Here is a 22,140-nt window from a genome sequence, read left to right as displayed (position 1 = left end):
CTACTTAAAAAAAATTTTAACTAAGCTTTGCCACAGAGCTGACAAATCTAACAAAAAGGTTTCAGTCCACAGGCCCATCCTGTCAAATTCCCACAGCCACAAGCATGGAGGGGAATATTCTGGTGGGTTCCCAGCCTGACCTGGAGGAATTTGAAGGGGTGCGGGGGTTGGCAATGCTGTCCACCCTCATTTATGTGTAAATAGACTACAGAACACTCCATGGTACCTGCTTATAAAAATTATGACCAGAGCATATAAAGAAATAACAAAGAAATTGTCTTTATGGCCTTATAGCCTGTCATTATGGTAAGAAAAAGGGAGTGCAGAGGAACAGGAAATGGAAACTAGTAGGGATGAGAATTGTGGCCAATAATTGAAAACTGATGGACATGGGAAGGCTCTCATGGCACAAGAGCCCTGTGCCTGGGCTTTTAGGGACGTTTACATGGAGACATTTTGCACCATGACAGGTGTTCTCAAATTTGTGGATGGACCTATTTGTGCTGTTTGGCTGGTGGGTTGGTCATTTACTTCTCTTGGAACTATGCACATAAACTGGAATATCATATTTTGGTATTTGCCCTCCATCTAAAGACCAAATGAAATAGAAAATAAGCATAGCAGGTTAACCAGAAGATTACTGCTGAGAACACCAGGAAGAAAGGTTATCAATAAATGAGAAAGGCATTGTGGGAAAGGAAGGGAAGTGTGCCAGTTTGGGCAGGGAAACCCAAGTCAGCGCTGGAGATGACAGCCAGAGGTGGAAGCCTGCTAACCCTCCCAGGGAAAGCAAAGGCTTAATTCAGTCCGAGGAGAGTCACAGCACCGTGGACTCTTGTATGTGAAATGTGGCCCCAGGCCAGGCTCTGTTAGAGCTGGGGACTCATGCAGGCAAAGATGGTCTAACCAAACATTGTCTTCATCACATAATTGAAGAGTCAGCATATCTTCTAGTTAAAGCTTCCAGATATTGTAAAAGACAAACAGCAACAAAGTTAGAGAATTTTACGTGCATTACTAGATACTGAGATGAGCCACCTTTCTGCTTTTGCTCAAGGGCTATCCACTCAGGGAAGCCAGCTCTGAGCACTTTTTAAACTGCAACCGACACTCTTGCACTCCAGTGCCCCTTGTCTTGCTCTTCTTTTCCCCAAAGCACTCATCACCCGGTTATGTTCTATGTAATTTTGTTGCAGTAATTGCCTAGTCTGTCTCCCTACCACTAGACTATAAGCCCTAGAAGAGTAGGAACCTTATCTACGTTGTTCTCTGATGGATCCCAAGTGAATGGAACCGAGACTCACGCATGATATACCCCCTCAGTACACATCCCTCAGTACATATAGCCCCTCAGCTCAATGAATGGAGACTAGTTTCTTAATTCCCATGCTTCAAATCCTTTCAAAATCATGTTGAGGCATGAGTTTAAAATTTTAGGGTTAAGGAGACCTAAGCCAGAGGTGAGATTAGATAATATCAGGTAATACTTTCTAAGTATAAATAAAAATAAGAAAGTAAACTTTTTTAGCAAATGTTTATTTATATCAAAATACAAAACATTTCTGAAGCAGAGTAATGTTACATGAGAAGCAATTAAATACTAAACTTCTTTTACTCAGTTTAACTTGCAACACTCCCAGGATACCTTCACTGGCTACCCATCTCGCCATTTAGTGTGCCCTTTCTTCTCTTCTTGGTTGCTTATGTATGTGTTTGCTTGTTTTGATTTCTACCTCACTATATGGACGTGCAATGTTACTGGCATGAGTGGGTTAGTATCCAGCAAGCCTGAAAGTACCAGCGTGTGGAGCCAGGCACAGCAGCAGCCTGAGCCAAGGCAGGCAGCAGATTCTCTCCCTAACTGACTTTGGGGTATCACTCAGTCTTTCAACAGGCAAGTGTCTAAGGCCAAAGGAATCGCTGTCCTTGGCGCCAGGGCAGGCGTTATTGCTTAGGGCTGCAGAGCCAGCGCAGCTCAGGACGTCTGCAGTCCAGTCTTCTTTGTGGATGGGGAGAAGGGGCAGGTTAGCCAATTGAAGCCCATCTGGAGGGGTGGCAGTGAGAACAGGCCCAGGCCCAGGAACAGGACCATCAGGGAGCCTGCAGGAGGAACCCCCTCCTCAAGCAAGCAAACGAGCTGGGGAGGAGGACGGCCCCTTCCCATCTTGGCGGTCTGTAATTTGGTTGGCGGCATCTGCCTCTGGGATGGGCCCTTTATAAATGGTTAGACTTTGGAGATCTTGGGGAAAAAGCACCTAGTTAAGAGTGACACTGTTTCCATACACCTCCGTCCCCTAGCATGGAAGAGAGGGAAGGAGACAGGAAATGGGGAGAGTATATGCTCCCCTCTCATTACAACTGGCCCATTCCCAGAGCCAACCAGGCTCCCGTCCAGGCCCACTGTCAGCATTCACTTGGGCCTTGTGCACCGGCAAGCACACCCACACACACACATGCACACCCACACACGTGCACACACACATGCACAAAAGCCTGGTTTTGTTTCAGTCTACTCAGGAAGCAGAATGATGTCCTACCTTCACCCTCACCCTCTGCTCCAAGGGGTCCCCTCAACCCACAGGTACCCAAGACCCAGCCCCAGGCTCGGCACACGCTGGCATTCCCAAGCTTTTGAGAAGAGGTGAAAGAGCAGGGAACTCACCAGAGACAGGCTATACAGAGTGTGGGACGTGCTCATATAAGGCTTTGGTACAGCACCGAGTTAATGTTCTTATAGCTTGAGTTCTAAGTTGTCTCTTAGAAGAAAAAAAAAAAGCTTACTGAAAAAATAGTGTTTTTATTTACTTTTGAGTTACATACCTGAAGTTCAAAAAGTAAGCCTCTAGTTGCCATTCAAATTCACACTTCAAGATGTTCTGTGTGCAGCTGTACAAATTGTTGGTTTATCTTTAATAGTTAACCAAAGCCAGCCAAGCGATAACATGAAGTCAGCTGCCCGTGACAACTGACTTTAACCAGTCCATACATACAGAAAACAGAGAGAGAGAGAGAGAGAGAAGAAACACAGAAGCCACCCCTACATCTCCCACCCCAAACCCCTAGGGAAAAAAAATCGAAAAGAAGACAAAATACAGCAAGGTTTAAGGAACCAGTGGGACGAAGAAGTTCGGTCCCTGGCCTCTTCAGGAACAGCACCGTAAAGCACCCTAGCGCAGTGATGTTATAATATTTGACATTCAAGAGATGGAAATGAGGTTTGAATGGTCTTCACGAGAAGGCCTGGCATGGATGGAAGTAACCCCCAAAGAAAGCTGAAGAAGGAAAAAGGGGTTTGAAATGAGAGCAAACTCTCCCACGATAAAACTAATAGTCACATCCAGACTCGTTAGAAAAGAACGAACATCTGGACTACCAGGCTTCCGGAGGCATGGGGTTCTGGAGCGCTTGGGGACCTGGCACCAGGAGCCCCTCTCCACCCACACAACTGCCTCCAGGTGAGGGATGGGAGAATTCGTTCCAGGATGGTCAAAGCCCTCCTGGTGGAAGAGGCCAAGTGGAAGATGAAAGGACTCAGGCGTCACTGACACGAGGCAGGATGTGGTCCCTGCACATCAAGGGCTGCGGAAAAGGAGCAGCCTGTGAGAGCACACCCCGTCCATGCCCGCAGCCTCTGGCTCCGCAAATGGTAGTTCAGAAACTAAATCTGAATGAGAAGTTAAGACCTGTTGAGGTTGGTGTATCTGACTTGATAAATACAGCTTTAAACTTGCTATTCTTCCCTAAGCCAGTCATCCCCCTTCTGAGTTCAGTCTAAAGTTCCAGAGATCAAGATCATTACATAAAGCTTCCCCTCCAGTCCACGGGTACTTACCATGGTTTACTAAACAACAGGAGACACCTGTTTACTCTGACACTGTGGCCAATCCCTTTACACACGGGCAGGAAGTGTGCAGGGCAGGTTCTCCTGTTTCCCCATCTCCTACTTTATTGCCCAAAGTGGCTCGGCATGATCATCTACAGGGAAGAGGAGTAGATGAGCCGAGCAAAAAGCCAAGGAACAATGGACAAACTCCTCCTCCCCAAGCTTCTGGTTGGTGATAAAGGGGAAAAGGATACTCCCACACTGACCCTGGGCTGAGCAATTCCCAGTGAATCTGTCTGCGCCAAACTCTTGCTCCATACAGCAGAGGTAGCAAAACAGAACAACTCCGCAGATGCCTCCACCACCTGCCGAAAAAGTGAAAAGCACTAGAATTCAATACCCCCTTCATTACCTAAGGACCAATGAGTATGGCACAAGTACATGGAATAGCTCATGTTCCTAGTAGTGGCCGTGGACCTCAAAGGCCTAATCCCATCAACCTGTAACATTAACCAAGACGTTCAAAAACAGGAAATTTTGCTTAGTCCATGTATACACCAATCACAATCCATTCTACCCTATGTGCTGTCGTGAAAGGTCAGCTCTTCAGAGAAATTGGAGATCTGTGCTAGGCTAGATCCTTTCCCCTCTGTCTACCCTGTCAACACATTCCTGAGGGCTCATGGCCAGAATATGGAAAGGGAAGAGGTAGCATTACATCCCCTCCAAGATCCAAAATGTCCAGGTAGGGACTACATCCTTCATCTTCACTATTCTTCCCGTAAATGAAGAGGCCAGTTGGAGGTTGAGGAGTGGGATAGCAATGCACAGGTCAGTAACTTTTGATCTCACATACCTGGATGCTGCTGAGGTTTCTAAGGAGAAAGCCTTGGGTATAAGGCAAAAGAAGTTGAGTCCTAGAGTGGCGCTAGACCTAGTGGTTTAGGTATAAGAGGGCCTGTAATGCTGAAATAATTTCTTCTCCAGATCACCCGTTAGTGGAAGTGAGACAGGGTCTACGGAGAAAGAGGGGATTGCTCTACGAGCCAAAAGAGCAGTAATGGAAAGCCCCCTTTTGTGGATACTTTAGCAGGCTGGAAGGGATCGCAAGCTGGGAAGGGGCACAGAATGTGCTGCTTTTTCTCTTGCTCAACCTCCCGGAAAAAAATCTTACAAGAAACATCTGGCTGTATCCCTCCTTTGGCCTCCCAAAAAGGCTGCAGCAACAATTAGTCACCTGCCAAGAATGGACACACAGCCAGTTGTTCCCAGTATTGGGGCCCTTCCTGTATTGCATGGACAAAGCCCATTTTCTCTAGTGTCCTTGAGCAATGAGAAGTGCTCTGAGCAGGTAGTCACAGACAGAGCCCGAGTGAAGGGCAGGGCCCCATGACATCTACATTATGGGAGCAGAAGGGTCAGGAGTCAGCCCCAAGCTCCATTCCCCCCTACTCTTCCCATCATACCCCAAAATATTTTAAAAGCCCCTTCTGTGGCCGACACATCTGAGTTCCCTCTAGTGCCCAAACTCTGTAAGACTAAAGTTTTTGGATAGCATAATACTTCGGTTGGGGAGGAGGGGTTAGTATTGCCTTTTTTCAGTTGATGAGCAGGATGAGAGCAGAGAGATTGCAGCCATGAGTCTCCCCTGGCTGCCTGCACCACCTGGCCCAGCACTAGCTTCAAACACATCACTCTGAGCTCTTGGCAAGTCAGAAGAAAAGGTTAGCACCCAGGAGATGACTGTGGAGGCTGCAGGGTGTGTGGCCCTTTGCAGCGCATGTGAGGTCTTGAATTCTGAGAGGTATTCTTCAGGGTATAGAGTTTCCTGCTCAAACGCAAATGAGTTCCTGCTCCCCAATCTCCAGTTCTGGGTCAGATTCTTCCAGTGTACTGTTCAGTTCTGTAAGTCCTAGGTCAGTGCCAGAAGGAGGTTCCACCAGCTCCCCCACCACCACCCCCATCACATCCAAAGTCCTCTTACTCCTCAATCTCCACTCGGTATCCCAAGATTGGACCATCCTATTTCCAATGGTGCCTTATTTTTTCCAATTAAAATAATAACTGAAAGAAACATATATGATATATTGATACTAGATTATCACATTCACACTGGTTCCAAGAATCTATATCAAGAACGACCAGGGCATTCTTCTCCAAGACTGAATCCATGCTGTGAGCCTCACAAAGCTCTCGAGATGCCTCCTCTCTCTGCCACACCCTCCAGGAGTGCTTGAGTCAAGGTGCTACAAACCAGGACAGGTATTGGCTGTAAGCCCCTAGGTAATCTTGCCCTTCTTTCCAATGCTGCTGATCCAGATTCCTTCAGAGGAACTGGGTACCAACCCACATCAAGATGGAAATACATCACAGAATCTTCAACTCAGTCCTCACTATATTAAGCCCCTATGCCAAAGCGTTCAAGCCACAGTGTCCCCTCCCAACGACAAGGGACACTGTGGATGCTGGTTCCTTGGGGCTATCAGACCCAGTAGTTCCCCCACAACCCTTTGCCCTTTCTTCAGGTGGATTATTTGTTTTGTTATTTAAATTTTCATATATACACATTTCCATCAGAACGACCCAAGCAACTCTGAACAGAGAGTGTCTCAAAGGAAGAGGCATTGAAGAGGATGGGGAAATAAGGGACATCAAGGTATGAGCTAATGTCCCAGACCACCTCAGGGAAGGTGGTCCTGCTCAAAACATCTCTAAGCACAGGTACAAAAATAAAGCAAACTATGACTTCAAATAGATATATAGATATATAGATCAGCTAGCTAGCTAGACTTTATATAGGTTTCTGTATATTTATATATGTGCCAAGGGCATGAGCCCCCTGCCTGGCTTTAATCTCCTGCCCTCCCAGTTCCCAGTCCCCAGATGGCCCGCCTGCCTGAAGCCTCCCACTCAGGACTATTGCATCTGATCCTTGTACCCACCCACCCCACCTTATGTAAGTTTCCCTCGCTCCTTAAAATAGAACAAATTATATATACTTATATAATTTTTTATACAATCTCCATAAAAAATACACTAACGATGGTATATTATAATTTTACCCTCCAACCAAAACAGAAGTTGCCTAGCAAAGAGTCAACCATAAAGAGGATCTCTTAGGCCTGATGCTACCCAAGCGAATTAGTATGCCCCTACAAATCTCACACACACACACATACACCACACACACACCACACTCACTCTTACTTCCTGAGCCCAGGAAAGGAACATGGACTAGACAGCTGGCTAGGGGGGTGGAGACCAGGGAGATGACCTGGTACCTGCAGGGGGACAGGTGAGAGAGTCCCATACCTCAGACCCAGCCAGGACACTGTCTGCTCACGACAGACCTCTCACTGTTCACAATGGGTAATATAAATATTCACTGGTAGACTGATTTCCCTTCCAAGGATTGCAAGATGACTATGAGGAGGTTTATTCCCCTCCACCAGAAATAAGGTTTCATAGATTCCCTAAGCCAGAAGGAAGCAAAAATCCCCAAAGCTCTCATCACTAATGAGCAGAGTCAGAATTTGCCCCTTCCACCTACTTAGGTGAAAACCCCACACATCACCCAAAAGCATGCTCACAGTATTTCTGGGGCTGAAAATACAAATCCCCCCTCCCAGCCCAACCCATCTCCCCTCCCGGATTCCCTTCTCTACCTGACCAACTCCCCATCATATGCCATGCACAAGTTCAAAATCCCTGGAGCCATAAAGGAGTGGGCTAAGGAAGGAAAGGGAACCTAACTGGTGCATATATAGAGTGGAGGGAGAGAGCTTGCCTTTATTACTAAAACAAACCCAGTGCCAGGGAGAGGTGGGACTGGTGAAGCACATTTCTTCAAGACCCAAAACAACAGGCCTAGACACGCATTCCTTCATCTACAGGAATGGGAAGGCAGATGGCCAAGGGCAGGGACAGAAGAATCTGTGTCACTCCAACACCCCAGCCCAGTTCTGACAACCCTTTCATCATCCCTCCTCAGAAACCCCAACTACTACTGCAGACCCAGCACAGAAGAGAACAGCCAAGGGATTTCAGTTGCTGGTTGCTGTCCTACCAAAGCATCTGCAATCAAGATATTCTGACTCTTCTTTCTATAATGTATGGGCAGCCATTGATGATATTTGCACAAATGCTTAGTTTTCCTTATCCTACAGAGAAACCCATAGGGCATGGGGTGCCCTTGGATCAGATTCAGTCTATTAGGAATTACTCTATCAGCTTGAAATAAGGTCATGAAAACACTTCCACCCTCTCTGCAACCCAACACGCAGACCATCTTGTTGGGGGACAAGGGTGTGTGTATGTATGTGTGTGTATTTACTTATCTGAAAGTACAGATCAGCTCCCAGAAATGAAGTACTGGGCCAGTGTGGATTCACACTCAGCCAGAGAGTGGGGTGGCAAAGGACACCCCTCACTGAACATCAAGCTGCTGAAAATGCTTAAGTCCAGTCTGGGCTTTGATCCTTGGCTTACTAACTTCTAAAGAAGAGATTTTTAATTTTGCCTCTTGATCCACAAGGTGGCAGAGTTGGAGACTTGATGTCAGAGGACAGAAGAATGGTTGGTCTGATTTCAGGGTAAAGGTTTTTCACCACCCTCTGCCTGCCCCCCACCTCTATACTGTCAACCAGACTGGTGTCCTTCACCTAATAAGGACAAAAAAGTAGGACAAAAGCCACTATGCAGCTTCCTGGTCTGAAGGCAGTCTCCATACCTCAAGAACAAAGGGTGATAAATGCAAAGGCCAGGCCCCAGTCTCCCCTCCATCACCAGGAACAATGTCCTGTGAACAGTTCTGGATCATGGGAGAGAAGGAGAAGGTCACCTGCCACTTCTGCTAATGAGAACACACACACAAAGCTCATGAGAACGTTTCTTTCTTCTCCACTGACACAGAGCTAGTGACAGGATGGGGATCTCAAGACAAGTCTCCTAGCTTTGGGCCTTAGAAGCCCCCAGAAACAAACAGATGAAGTTGAAAGACACCAAAAAGACTATGTCCATGTTTGGTTTGGGCACTTAGTGTTATAAGTTAATTCTAGAAGAAGCAAGGAAGTCTAGCTAAGAGGCAAGATCTCTTCTAAGATCCAGTCTGGGCCCAGGTGCCAAGACCCTAGCCCAGTCTTTTCTCAATGACAATATCCCCCTCCCACACCTGCCCCCCACAACAATCTTCACTGCTGCCACTCTGCAGCCAGCCACCACCCCAGGGCAATCACTCCTTGTTCTTTTCTTGATATGACCCCCAACCTGTATATGGCACCCTCAGGGGTAACTAAGTTATTGTGCACCCCAAAGAGAAAAATAAGGCTTCATGGCCCCTGGCTTTGGTCTTACTGTCATATCTCAGGATCCCTGCCTTCTACTCCATGACCGGTTTAGCTCTTTATTCCCCTTCCGGCCTTGCAGATCTTTCCACGCTCCAACTCTCTGACTCCCCTTCCTGAAACCCCCACCCCAGCAACCACCTTTTTCTGGCTAGACCTGGACATTAACGCACCTCTTCGATCCTCTCCCCAAAGCAAAAGGGCAGCCCCACGGGGCTGCAAGCCTCCTGCCTGCCAGAGCCTGCCTCCCTTTACTTTGTAAAACACAGAAAGGAAGGGTTGGGCCACGAAGGCCCACTGAAAATGTGCATTTTTCCCCGGGGGAGCAGTGTGGATGTGCTCAGGGCAGCCCCCCGATGCTCCTGCCATCCCTACCCTCTGACTCCCTCCTCCTGCTTCCCAGCAATCCCTGCCATGCCCCCCAAGGCTCCTTTACATGCAAGCAAAGCAAGCCCAAGATTAACCATTAGCTTTTCTTAAGTTTCTCTAAATAGTAATAAAATGTACTTTATGTACAATTCTCCCCCAGCCCACCCCAACCCCCCACCCAAGTAGGCTTTTTTTAAACAAAATTGGAAGAAACAGCTGCAGCCTCGCACACCTCAGCCCTGGATTTGAATCCTGGGGAGTGGCGAAATTGCCCCAATGCTCCATAAAGTCTGTTTCTCCCTTGAAGCTACTGTTTTGTCAATCTTGCAAACAAACAAACAAGTCTTGAAACTCCACATCTGAACCCAACCCAGTTTCCCCTGCATGGAAAGGGCAGAGGAGAACAATGGGAATCAGTTCAACCCCAAAGAGTTTAGATCACAAATCAAACATAAATATGGGGAGCACTGAAAAATATTAATAATTACTCACTGCAATCCACTTCTGCTTGAGACGCCCCCAAGAGGATGACCATAGGACACAGGCCCCTCCTCAGAGGGCGACAGACCCTGCCAGCCCTGTAGGATGAAGCATCCTTCCTGTTGAGAAAATGGAATCTCCAAAGTCGTCTCCTACCCCTGTCTCTCAAGGAAAGTAGCTAAAGAGACAGGCTGGGAGAGATGGTGGCAGAGCTCACCAGTCACCATGTGCTGAGCTGGGCCACTGGGCCACGAATGACAGTCCACGGACCTGGCCCCACTAGGACCATGAAAGCCCCTCCCATGTGGTCAGCCAGCAAGGAAGAAACAGGCTCCGCCTTCTCCTTATTGCTTTTCCCCCGCCAAACTTCAGTTTCAGATCCCCCAAAGTGCTTTCAGCTTCCGGCCCCTTCTAGAATCACTTTACCCTTTTCCTTGTCTGTGAGTCGCCTAACCCTGAAACACCCATGGTCTCCAGTCCAGATGCAGAAGGAAGGGGCCCACACAGTAGTAGGTTTTATCTCAGTTACTTGTACTGCAAAGCTACAAGGGGAAGTTTGGAAGACATCTACCGGATCTCCCACAGAGCGGAGTGTGGGAATCCTAGGCAGCTTGAAAGTACTCACTGCAATTGGTCAAAGGCAGAGTACAGAGGACATCTGGCCCCTAGATATGCCCACACCGCATCATGCACACATTCACAGCCACACCCTCGCATGCACACACCTGGAACCCAAGCCTGTGCCTGGGACACCTTTCCCCTCTATCACATGGACAAAGGAGACAGTACTCTGCTGGTTTCCACTGCAGCCCTTCAAGGAAGGACTGAAATCACTCCCAGGGGTACAGGAAGGCTGCTGGCCTTCAAGGACACTGTCACAAGAAGGAACCCCTCTTGGAAGAAGAAATGAGTCCGAGGCCACTGAAAGATAGGCTGGCCTGTGTCCTTTCCCTGGCCTCGGGGCCACCCCAGTGCAGCTGCCACCCAGTGGCCAATGGAAAGCACAGCTCCAGCCATTTGGTCTGATGTGCTGAGGTAAGGAGCACTGCCAGGGGAGAAAAGAAGGAAGGAGTCAGCACCTTTGTGAGCCTGGAGATGGCTCGCTGTGGGTCCCTGGAAAGCACAGGCAGAGCCTGGGGACCTCAGCCCAGAGCTCAGCTCTTGGCCCCAACTGCCATCCTCAAGAAGCAAAGCCTCTCCTCGTGTTCTTCACTGTAACCTTAGGGCTCCCAGCACGGGGCTCAGAAAGGCCGGCCTCACCCACGCTGAAGTCCCATGCTCACATTCCAGCCAGCATTGCCCATCAGGGAACAGCATGCCACGGAAGTACAGGCAGGGCTACCCCGACCCGCATGAGACCCCACATTCATCCCCATGCCCCAGGAGAGGTACTCCAAGTCACCTGGGAGGCAGAGGGGCAGAGGTAGTGCCACCTCGGACAAGCAGACAGAGTCACCAAGCCTCTGCTCCTGCAGGTGCTGGAGCTGCTGCCCAGGGGTAAGTGGCTGGGTTTGGATGCCCAGAACGGGCAGCAGCCGGAGGTTAGGGTTCCGCCCCAAGGGTGCAAGGCCCAGCCCCAGAGCGACTGAGCAGCGGACAAGATGAGAGCCAGACACTGCCCCTCCCCACCTCTTTCACCACGACTCATCACCTGGAACAATCTGTGGTTTTGTGCCTTTCGTGGCAGAACCCCAAGGGTGGAGTTGGTCCCCACTCACTAGGCAAGAGGAAGGAAGCACCAGGGCCTGCCTGGCAAACAAGGACACATCCCTGTGATGGAAGCTCCCAGAAAGGGGCAGCTTCCCTGCTCTCAGAGGCCCCAGCTCACCTAGGTCACTGCGCCGAGCCACTGGCAGCCGCCCCAAGGCCCTCAGAGGCCTCCAGCACTTTGACTTGGCCAACACCCGAGCAGGCGACCAGGAGAGATGGATGCCGCCCCCACCTCACCAAGGCAGCACCATGAGGAAATACTTCAGGGAAGCTGGGCACCACCTTGATCCCTGGGCAGCTAGAAGGGTGGCCTCCTACACAAAGAGGGGAGAAGCCAGATGCACCCAGCCACCCTCAGGGCCTCTGCCCTGCTCCTGGGCAGCACTGTTATCTTATGGAAGAGGTGGGTACCTCTTTAGTCACAATAAAATGGCCTCTGGGTGCTAAGAGTCAGAACTAGGCCTAGACTTGGGCAGAGAAAGGATCAGAGCCCAAGCCTCTCCGCACCTCCCTTTCAACCTTCATCCCTGTGCCCCAGCCAGTTCCACATCAATAGAACTGAGGGAAAGGAGGGGACCCAGAGCATCCTAGGCCCCAGAAATCTGAGGCCATCCTCTTGGAGCTTGGGTCCACCGGGAGGAGGAGGGCCCCGGGGCCTAGAAGAGTCTGCAGGCAGCATGTGGAGAGCCTGCGAAGGAGCAGCAGGCAGGCTCCCCACAAGTGGCAATTAATCAATCTGGGGAATTAGCTCCCACAAAAGGAAAGGAGGAATCCAATCAGCAGCTTTGGAACAGTGCTCCAGAGGGTGCTGAGCTAGAGGCGGGATATAAATAGAGCCACCGCAGCTTGGCGCTCAGTGCAGATGGCTCCAGAATGGGAAGTCCTCTGGCCACAGGGCTCCAGCCCTGGCTGGACCAAAAGGGATGAGAGCTCATGCTCAAGTTTGTCCATCAGGGACTGCCTCTCGGACCTACTGCTAAGCAGCTTCTAATTCTGTACCGGGAGCCAAACTGTGGAAGGAAGAAGGATGCCAGTCTGGTCCTTTGCTGGCCACCCTTTCTCCACCCAGGAACCAAGAAAGAAAGACTTGTGTTTAGTTCTATGATAACTCATTGTTGAACACCCCACAGCAGGGCGCTGGAAAGCATGGCAAGCCCCCATTTCTGCTACGGATGGGAGAAGATAGAGAGAGAAGTAGTGAATTAAGCTGAAAAGGCATGAATCCTGTTTCAGGAGGAGTAATCCCCGAGACAGACACTGGGGTGCCAGCCAGCTGTCTGCCAGTGCTACTCACAAACCCCAGGTGTCTGCTGCCCTCTTCCTCCTCATCTGATCGACTACATAAGTAAACAGCACTTTGCTTCAATGTACATATATATACACATAGAGAAACCCACAAACTACATAATATGCATTTGTATCTATATCTATATATATGTAGCGTTCGGAAGCAGAATGGAAGTCCAACCCTCTTCCAGGACTTGAAAAACTGAAACAAGAGCATAAAGCAGTAAAGCGGCGCTCCCCTTATTTACTATACAGGCATCTGAGATGAGGAACCACCTGGCGAAGAGGGCAGGGATCTCTCCCTGACCCCAGTTCACTTCCTATCTCTACCCACAGCCGAAAGGTCTGCCCCAAGCCGTCTGTCCCAAACCGAGACCAGAGGGCCAGGATGTGAAGGAGACCCCCACTCTAGCCGGAGACAGACAGAACAGAGGCCTGAGCAGCCCTCGATCTACCAGCCAGGGCCACCCTCCACTGACAGGGAGGCCGAGGCTTGCACACACCTTACATGCACCCCTCCCTGCCCCTCACCCCAGCACTCTTGCTCTGCAAGCACTTAGAGTCGTGCTGGTGTCACAGCAGAGTGGCGTGGCCGGGGTCATCCTGATCCACGCTGTTGAGAATTGCCGTCTGGTCTTCTGGAAGCTGGCGGTGGCACAAGTCTGAGAGGCGGGCAAAGGGGTCAGGCCGAGAATGTCTCTTCTTCTTTCGGAGGCAGACAGCTTCGTCGGGCCACAGAACCTGAGAGTTTGGAAGCTGCTGAGCCTGGGAGGCAGAACCATCTAGAGAGAAGCGAACAGGTGCACAAGACAGAGAGAAAGTGGTTGAAAAGGAATAAAGCAACCTCACACACTCACCTTTCCATCTGCCAGGGCACATATTCTGCATTTCTGGTAATAAAACAAAGGAATCACCCCAGTGTACGGGGGACGAGAGCATGCCGCCACAGAAAAGCCACCATCTCTCCACAGAGGCAGCCAATAGTCCACGTCTGCTCCCCTGGATCTAATGAGGGTCAAGGGAGGGGGATGCATCTAGCCAATCAAGATTTATTTTTTATCTTTTATTTGATATATAATATATTTACTTTATATCTCTTAACTAATATTTCTGTTTTTTCTTATTAAAGAAATATCGCTATTTCTTTTTTAGTTCTGGGTATCAGGCACCATTCTAGGTATTGGGGATCAGGGTGTCTAGGAATGGGTTGGGACTCAATACACTCTTTTTGTCACCCTCTCCCCAGTCGCCAGGCAGTGATGGATTCTACACGTGACTTTAATCATACACAACGGCCCTTCCTGGCTCACCTGGGTCACTCCTCCACCTCATGGCCCTCCGGAGATACCGCAGTAAAGCCTGGTTTCTACAAGATTATACTTCAGTGCAGGGATAAAGAGGAAGAGACAAACTATAAAAACTTAGAAAAACACAGTTGCCGAAAAGTTGCTGAAATTAGCACAAAGATTTACAGGGTCATGTGGGAGCCAATGACTGAAGCACTGCTTCTACTCTCTAAAGAGAAACACTTGAGCTGAGTCTTGAATTTTGAGCTTTCCAAATAGCTGGGGGAAATGTGTCCCCAACAGAAGGAATGGCAAATGTGTAAGCCTTGAGTTAAGAGCAAACCTGACATGTTCCAGAGAAAGAGGAAAGGCTATTGCAGCTGAAGCAGAGTAAGCAGAGGACAGTGAGGCAGGAAGACATAAGGGTAGGGCAAAGAGTTTGAAATCTGTTCTGGTTGCAGTGGGAAGCTTCTGGAAAGTTTTAATCAGAAGTATGTGTGCATGCATGCGTGTGTGTGTGTGTGTGTGTGTGTGTGTGTGCATGCGTGCATGTCCATGACTGAAAGAGGATGTTATCACATTTTCTAAAGATCACTCTGGTTGCTATGTGTAGAACATACTATAGAAGGAGCAACAGCAGAGAAGGCAAGATGACTAGTTAGGAGTCTATTGTCTATTGCAACAGTCAAGGCAGATGAGAGTGACTCAGTCTAGTTTTAGTGGCTGAGATGGAAAAAAGCGGTCAGAATCAGGGTATGTTTTAAAAAGTTAAGCCAACAAACCTTACCAAATGGACTGAATGTGAGAGCAAGAATGAAGGCTGAGGCGGCCTGCACAACTGGGAAGCGGTAGTGCTATTTATGAATGTGGGAAGAGCGAAGGGGAAGCAGATTTGGAGAGGATAATCAATAACTCAATTCTGGACATCTTAAAGGCTTATAAAACATCCAAATGCATGTTCAGCAGGCAAGTGGAATTATGAGACTTGAGCTCGTGGTTAGAGACATGGGCTAGAGACAGACATTTGAGAGTTGTTACCATATAACAGGAACAGGAGCACCCTCACAGAACACGAGCAAATGCAGGCATCAAACGTGACTCTTTTTCCAAAAAAAAAAAGCTAGATAGGTAAGTAGGTAGGGAGGTACATAGATGAGTCTTAAAACTACAGTGGACTTAAATAGGTTGAAAATTCAGCTTTAGGCTCCAATTTCTCATCCACATGCTAAAAACTTCATTTCCTTTTTTTCTGCCTCAGCATTCCCATCTATAAACTAATAGGATAATAGCACCACCCAGGTAGGGGTTGCAGATGGGCAAAAGAGGTGAAGGGGATAAAGACAAATAAACTTTTAATTATAAAATAAGTCACAGGGATAAAAAATGCAGCATAGAGAATATATAGTCAATGATCTTGTAATAACTTTGTATAATGACAGATGGTAACTATAATGATCATGGCGAGCATTTTGTAACATATATGATCATTGAATCAATATGCTGTATGTCTGCGAGAAATTGTATAAATAGAAAAATACAGCACCATGCAAAGGCTATGTGAATAGTAAGTGCCCACTGTCTCCCCAAGGTCTGGGGGGCTCTGCACAACACTCTGGCATAATCCAGGCTGTGCAGCAGGTCACTGTGGTCATCACCGTGGGCCCGTAAGCAAACTGCTCGGCAGTTTCTTTTTACATCCTGTTGCAACATTCCTAAAACCACTGGTAAAAAGAGAGTACATGATAAATATTAAGGAGTTTCCTAAGTCTAAAAGAGGGCTGAACTATTTCTGCACTACCTATCACTGCTGGATAAATATCAGACATATTTCAATAGAAGTGTCCTTTCCACAGCATAAGGAGATTTCACTCTATCTCACTAAGAAAAGTTTTTGGTCAACCCACAAAGGCTGGGTCCATGCCACGAAGTTCTCTAAGCACTGAGTAGACCCCTATAATCCCCATGTCCAGCCAGAAGGGCTGAAACAATGGAAAAAAAAACAAGAGGCTATTTCTGTTGTTAAAAAGCACATTAAAACAGTATCATATATTTTCTAAAACTGTATGCACACAGAGGTTCTAAAAACACACATACCACCAAAAGGGATGGTTCCCAGGAGGGAGGGAATAACTGGAAGGACAATCAGAGATTTTAACCTTGTCTTTCTCATTTTTTACATGAAAATTATATTCATGTCAAGAAACTAAGAACAAAATGCACAGGTGGATTCAATTCTAGAGGACACCCAGGGGAAATAAGGTTGAGATCTGGGCCAAACAATTCCATAATAACACAGAGATGACAGGGAGAAGAAGGGAGGGAAAGGGCGGGGCGCCTCCACCATTTACCGGATCGCTTCTTTGACTTCGAAGAGCCCTTGGATGACTTTTTGGGCTTCTTTATCCGTTGGTATTTCAGAGCCTCCAGCCTCTCAGGAGCAGCAGCATTCCCGGGTGCAGGTGGATGTGTTCTGGAAGGGAAAATTGGAGAGGCACAGGTCAGCTCCCAGGAGAGGGAGCACTGGACAAGGGGCTGGAAGGAGGCCAACAAGCTGACCACTGGAGGGCAGCACAAAGCACCACAGAGTCCCAGGTGTCCACCATGGCTCCTTGACACCTAACAACTATCCTGGAAAGGAGAAAACCCAGGAGAAAGTTCCAGCATCGGGAGGCCTATCTCAGATGGAAGCCAATCTGAGGAGCAATCGCAAGACCTAGGAGAGGGACAGCGAGACCTTCATAGTGAGCCCCACAGCATATGACTCAAACTGGGGGGACTAAAGTCAAGGAAGGGAGCAGCTCCAACATCGGAAATTCTCAGAAGTCATCACAGTCAAGACCTTTAAGTGAAAAGTCAAACGGCAGGTTAAAGCAGGCGAGCACCCCATGCTCCAATTAACTGTCCTCCTCCAGAAAAAAAAAAGGCCAGGCAGGGCCACATGAGAACACCAGGACCCAATGAGAGAGGGCCCATAAAACTGAAGCTACTGAGAGAGACCACATCAGTCTCTTTCTCCCCCAGCTGTGGAGTGGATGTTGCCATTTGCCTGGTGGATCAACTGCATGATTAGAACAAAGTCAATCTGGAACCTGTGCAACCTCAGGTGACAAAAGGGATCAAAGAGAGCTGAGAGGATGGGCTGTCTGTGACAATCTGTGCACATCACAAAAGATCTTCAAATGACATAAAAGAAGAAAATCTAGAAGACATGTTATCAATGCCATTTCTTCTCAAAGGAAGCCAAACTTGGAGCCTGAGGAATAAAGGGAGAAAAACAAAAACAGGTCACTTTTTTCCCCACATGATCAGGAAAGTAGGGACACTGGGGCCACAGTGACCGGAGGCAAATCACACTCTACCTCAGTTCCCACACCTCCCTCTTCCATGTCCATCCCAGTTGGCTGTGGTAAGTCCAGACCACAAGACATAGAACAGCCAGCCCTGGGAGGAGGAAAGGGGTCCTCAGGGGTGAGCACCCAGCCTGGGGTAGAAAAACAAACGGCAGAGGGATGGGAAGGCTGCAGCTGTGTCTCCCCAGCATCTGAAATCTTTGCAGGGATGAGGGATGAAAAACCTTCCAGACCAAATGTAGATAAGCCTCTGGTCTCTGGGTAGCCCACATCAACTTGCAGTGAAGTGCATGTCATCATTCTGTAACCCTTCAGTAAACAGAGTATCGGGAAGCTCCTCCAAAGTTCAGGTCAGAGACAATTTCTTGATTTTCCAATGCCCCCTGGAAGCGTGGAGCTCGGAAGGCCCACCTGCATGCACACTCGGACCACAGTCTGGGAGGGAAGGAGTCCAACTCACCATTGGAAGTCAGGTCTTCCACCCCAAAAGCCCCCATCTGCCAGTTCCCATCCCTTCCTCTTTCACACACTCCAGAGTTACACGCAGAGGCTCTACACAGCGGCAGCAGTGCAGCTGAAAGGGATTAGGAGGGCTGACCAAGGGTGGAGGTGGCTGGGATGTGAGGAAGTGTGGCTCTCTGCTGCCGGCGGACGTCCTCATCCCTTCCTCATCCCCCCTCATCCCCTCCTCATCCCGCACTAAGGCTCCTTCACGCAGCCTAAACAGAGACCAAAGAGAGGAACCCACTGTGCAGTTAACCTGTCTCCAGGCCCTGGCCAGCCTCTTCAGAAAGACCGTACGAGGAGAGGGATGTATGGGCTGAGGACGCATGGTAAGGAATGGACCCAGGAACAGAGCTTCAATAGCATAATCCAGGGAGAGAAGCCGGTACAATCCCCAGGGATGCTCCAAGTCAGGTGAGTGTCCAGGGATGATATTGTTACAGTCAACATGTTATTACTACTGTCATTTTAATCGCTGAGCATTTATCTACCACTTACCTTGCCAGGCACTGATCTATGTCCTCTACGATAGTTTTTTTTTTTTATCCTTACAACAGTCCTAAGAGGTAAATACTACACTGACTCCACTGCTCAGAGAAACTGAATTTAGAGAGGTTAAGTGGCGTATTATGGGACAGAGCCAGGACTCTCAACATTAGGCCACACTGCTGTTCCAACTTCTTCATAATGAAAACAAGTATAGAAGCTACTCAGGAGAAAACAGTGCTCTCATCTGCCCTGGGTGGAAGGCACCAGCAGCTAGAGGCACAGACACTGCTTGTGTGGCAGGGCCACTCTGCTAGGAAAGGCCAGAGACAGAGAAACACTAGCTGAAGTGATGTCTTCAGGCAAAAATTCCCAGTGACAGTTCATTGAGGCAGACAAACCAAGCTTCTCTCGTGAAACCACCCAGCCCATCCCTTTCAGGACAGCTGCTGCCCACCTCTCTTTGCTTCTGGCCCAGTGCTCAAATGCAAACCTGTGACAAAAGAAAGCTCCTGGAGGCACCAAGATGCCCTCACTGCAGGAGGAAAAATAAAGCAAGTATCTGGAAGGATGGGTGGGGACTGCAAAATGGGTCTTTACTGTAAGCAAATTACACAGAAAAGACCCCCCAAGATGTGGTTTCACAGACTTTACCCTTTGGAAGCAATTGCCTATCTTTCCTTGGAAGAGTCACCATGTCCCCTGTCATTGTCAAGCCTACCAGGGACTTTCAGATAATGAAAATATGGTGCTGATGTCTGTCAGACAGTAGGAAGCTGGAGTTAAATGACTCCATTCTAACCCTGGAGTGAAGCTGGCAAGTGACCTGAGGTGACAGAAGGTCACCCTGACAAAACAGAACCCAGTCTCAGTTCCCCAGGACCTCGAAGTCAGTCTTCATCCCAGTCAGCTTCAATTCTTCCGGGACACACGGGAAGCCGCGCACCCTGGGCTTGCTCTTCCAGGAAGTAGGAGCATCATTGAAAAGCAGGGCCTGAGGTCTAGGGGTGCCCTTGCATCTCCCACATCCTGCCACCCACAGACAAACCATGCTCTCTCCCACTGGTGTTCCTCTGCCGTTAACAACTACCAAAAATGCCTTGTTTAACACTCTCTTTTTCTCTCTTTCTGTAAAATTCACACAAAACCCAAATCATGTAACCTAAGAGGCCTTAGCCGCTTAATTCTGTGCTTACCCAGAGCAGTGGAGGAAGACATAGCCAGGGCCAAAACGCAGGCAAACCTCAGGACAGGAAAGTGAGAATCCACTGGACATTTCCTGCGCCTGCCACCCTAAGAACCCCCTCACACCCAGTGTGCAGCTCTCCCCAGGAGCAGAGCAGTGACCTCCTCTCCTTCACGGCCTGAGAGCAGCCTCTGCTTGTCCAACTCTACACTGCAGACGGGAGGCCAAGGAAATACACTCGTGTTCAAGGAGCAGCCAGGCAGAAGTTAAAGCCACTCTCCAGGAGTCCGGGGGTCAGCTCCTGTGCAGCTCTGATCTCAGAGGCACCTTTCTAGTGGGGTTGTGGGGGACAAGCCCAGGGTTTGGCCTCCAAACTCAGGAGAGGCTTGTTCCACAACAGAAACTCCTTCCTACGTATGTTCGCTAGGATCAGCACCACCCCCAGAGCCCCTGCATCATGGAGGCCCAAGTTGGAATGAAGGGGAAGGGGGATTCAAGGGACATGTGGGAATAGGGCTGCTATGGAATCAGGGAGCCCGGAAAAGTGCTCGGCCCCCCGCCGCCCATCACAGAGGCAGGTCCATGCAGTACAACTCCCAGTGCTGATACGGGAGTTGGGAAGAGGAGAAAACAGGGAGAGAGAAAGGAGGAGAGGTGGGGAAACAACTGCGGGTAGGAGAGGGAGAAGGAACAGGACAGAGACTGAAGGAACAGGAACAGAGCGAGAACGAACATAGACAAGACCAGCCACACCTTCTCCAAGCAAGACCAGTGGAGACACATGCAAGGCGCAGCGTGAAGGCAGCGTCTAAAGAGGAGCCTGCCCCCTCAATGGCCCCAGCAGCTCCCGCGCCCGGGGAGGCTCAGCAAGCAGGAGGGCGAGCAGTGGCTCCCGCTGCCCAGCACCACCTGTTTAACTCTAAGGCTGCGAGGCTGGGGATGCCAGCCAGGCCCAGACAGAGGAGGCTCCCTCGTGGCTGCCCCTGGTTTCTGGATTTGCCCCAGCAGTGGGTAGGGCAGCTCAGCTCTCTCCGATCCTACGCATGGGGACTCTGCAGGGATGGGCCAACAGTCAGGGGAAGGGCGGTGGCAGTCCCCGGCGAGAGGGAGCCCAGAGGTGGGACGAGCTAGTCCTGGAGCTACCATACCACCAGGGGCGACAGAGGGGTCACAACTAGGGGACAAGGCAGGACAGCAGGGAAGGAGGAGGACGACCTGGTCACTGTCACACTGCAGCAGCCTCCCAGCAGGCGGCCCCAGTGTGGGGGAGCTGAGAACTGCCTCTTGATGCCCTCCATGCTCTCTCTAGGGACACCAGCACCCAGGCAGCCTCAAACAAAAGCCCAGGGCCTCATGGCTGCTAAGAAGTTTAGAGCCTCATTCCATAAGGAAATGGCAAGGCAGCCCAGTGCTCTTCATGGGATGCCCTTATGAGGATATCTGTTGTCCTGTGTTGGAACTATCAGCCTCCCTTGACATCTCCAGGCAGGGGCGGAGGGAGGTGCATCGCCTAGGGAAGCCAGAAGCACCCCAGAGGAGGATCTCTTGCTCCCATCCGAGCACCTGGCACCTGCATTTGCTTGTTCCCAGAAGCACTTCTTAGTCACCATGAGAGACAGTGAGTCTTGGGTGACCCTAAACCTCTTTAACAGACATGATAGCCCTCTAAAATGCCCACGTTCCTGAAACCTCCACCTGGAAGAATGAGTAGAGGGCAGAGGAAGGAAGACATGCAGCGCTTCATCACCAAGGGCTTTTTAACTGCCTCTGGACAGTGTAACTGCCTTCCGCCTTGGGGAGCCTGTCCTCTACCCCCAGGAACCTGTCCTCTCCCCCTGAGCAACTCCCAAGGCCCTTTCCCTAGAACTGTGACCCAGGGAGGTCAGGAGTGACTACTGTAGGGACCTTGAAAGCAATCTGAACCTGAGGGCGAGGTCCTCCTTCCAGCCCTGTAAGAGCCAAGAAGGGTCTGCAGAAGGCCAGGAACGTGCCCCTGCCCTCACAAGGTCTAGGTGACCCGGCCCTCAGGAAGGCCCAGCTGCCGAGGGAAGGGGCTGGGCCACCCCCCTACCCCAATGCTCCCTGAGAGGACTAAACAGAAGGTGGGTCCCAAGGAAACAGTGGGGGCCCTCCACCCAGAAGATAGGAGACTTCAGCGGGCCTCGGTTTGAAGGGGAGTGCTGTGCCTGCGGCTACTGGGAAGACAGGGCATAGGGCAGGTGCTCCTGGATACATGGGGCCCAGACTGGTTTCCAAATGCAAAGCACGACTTAGGCATCCTAGGTCCCTCGGGGTACATGCAGGGTCCCTCGGGGCC

General features: G+C 49.7%; 1 protein-coding gene across 4 annotated transcripts in view; it reads right to left on the bottom strand.

The window, feature by feature from the left end:
• Window positions 1–1,536: 1,536 nt before the first annotated feature.
• IGSF9B (immunoglobulin superfamily member 9B) overlaps window positions 1,537–22,140 on the bottom strand; it is a 56,711-nt gene continuing 36,107 nt past the window's right edge. For 2 of the 4 annotated variants that reach the window (XM_017666775.3, XM_017666776.3), the window contains exons 19-20: window positions 16,646–16,767; window positions 1,537–13,793 (exon numbers count right to left, since the gene is read on the bottom strand). In XM_017666775.3, the coding sequence (XP_017522264.3) occupies window positions 13,585–13,793; window positions 16,646–16,767 (331 nt within the window). In that variant the 3' untranslated portion in view covers window positions 1,537–13,584. Of the gene's footprint in view, window positions 13,794–16,645; window positions 16,768–22,140 lie in introns of those variants that run through there. The other 2 variants (XR_005056655.2, XR_001854064.3) reach the window with 1 other exon arrangement.

The sequence above is a fragment of the Manis javanica genome, chromosome 6 (assembly GCF_040802235.1).
Source record: "Manis javanica isolate MJ-LG chromosome 6, MJ_LKY, whole genome shotgun sequence".
In the NCBI taxonomy this organism is placed as follows: domain Eukaryota; kingdom Metazoa; phylum Chordata; class Mammalia; order Pholidota; family Manidae; genus Manis; species Manis javanica.
Note: the sequence above shows the minus strand (reverse complement) of the source record. Positions and strands in the feature narration are given on the sequence as shown.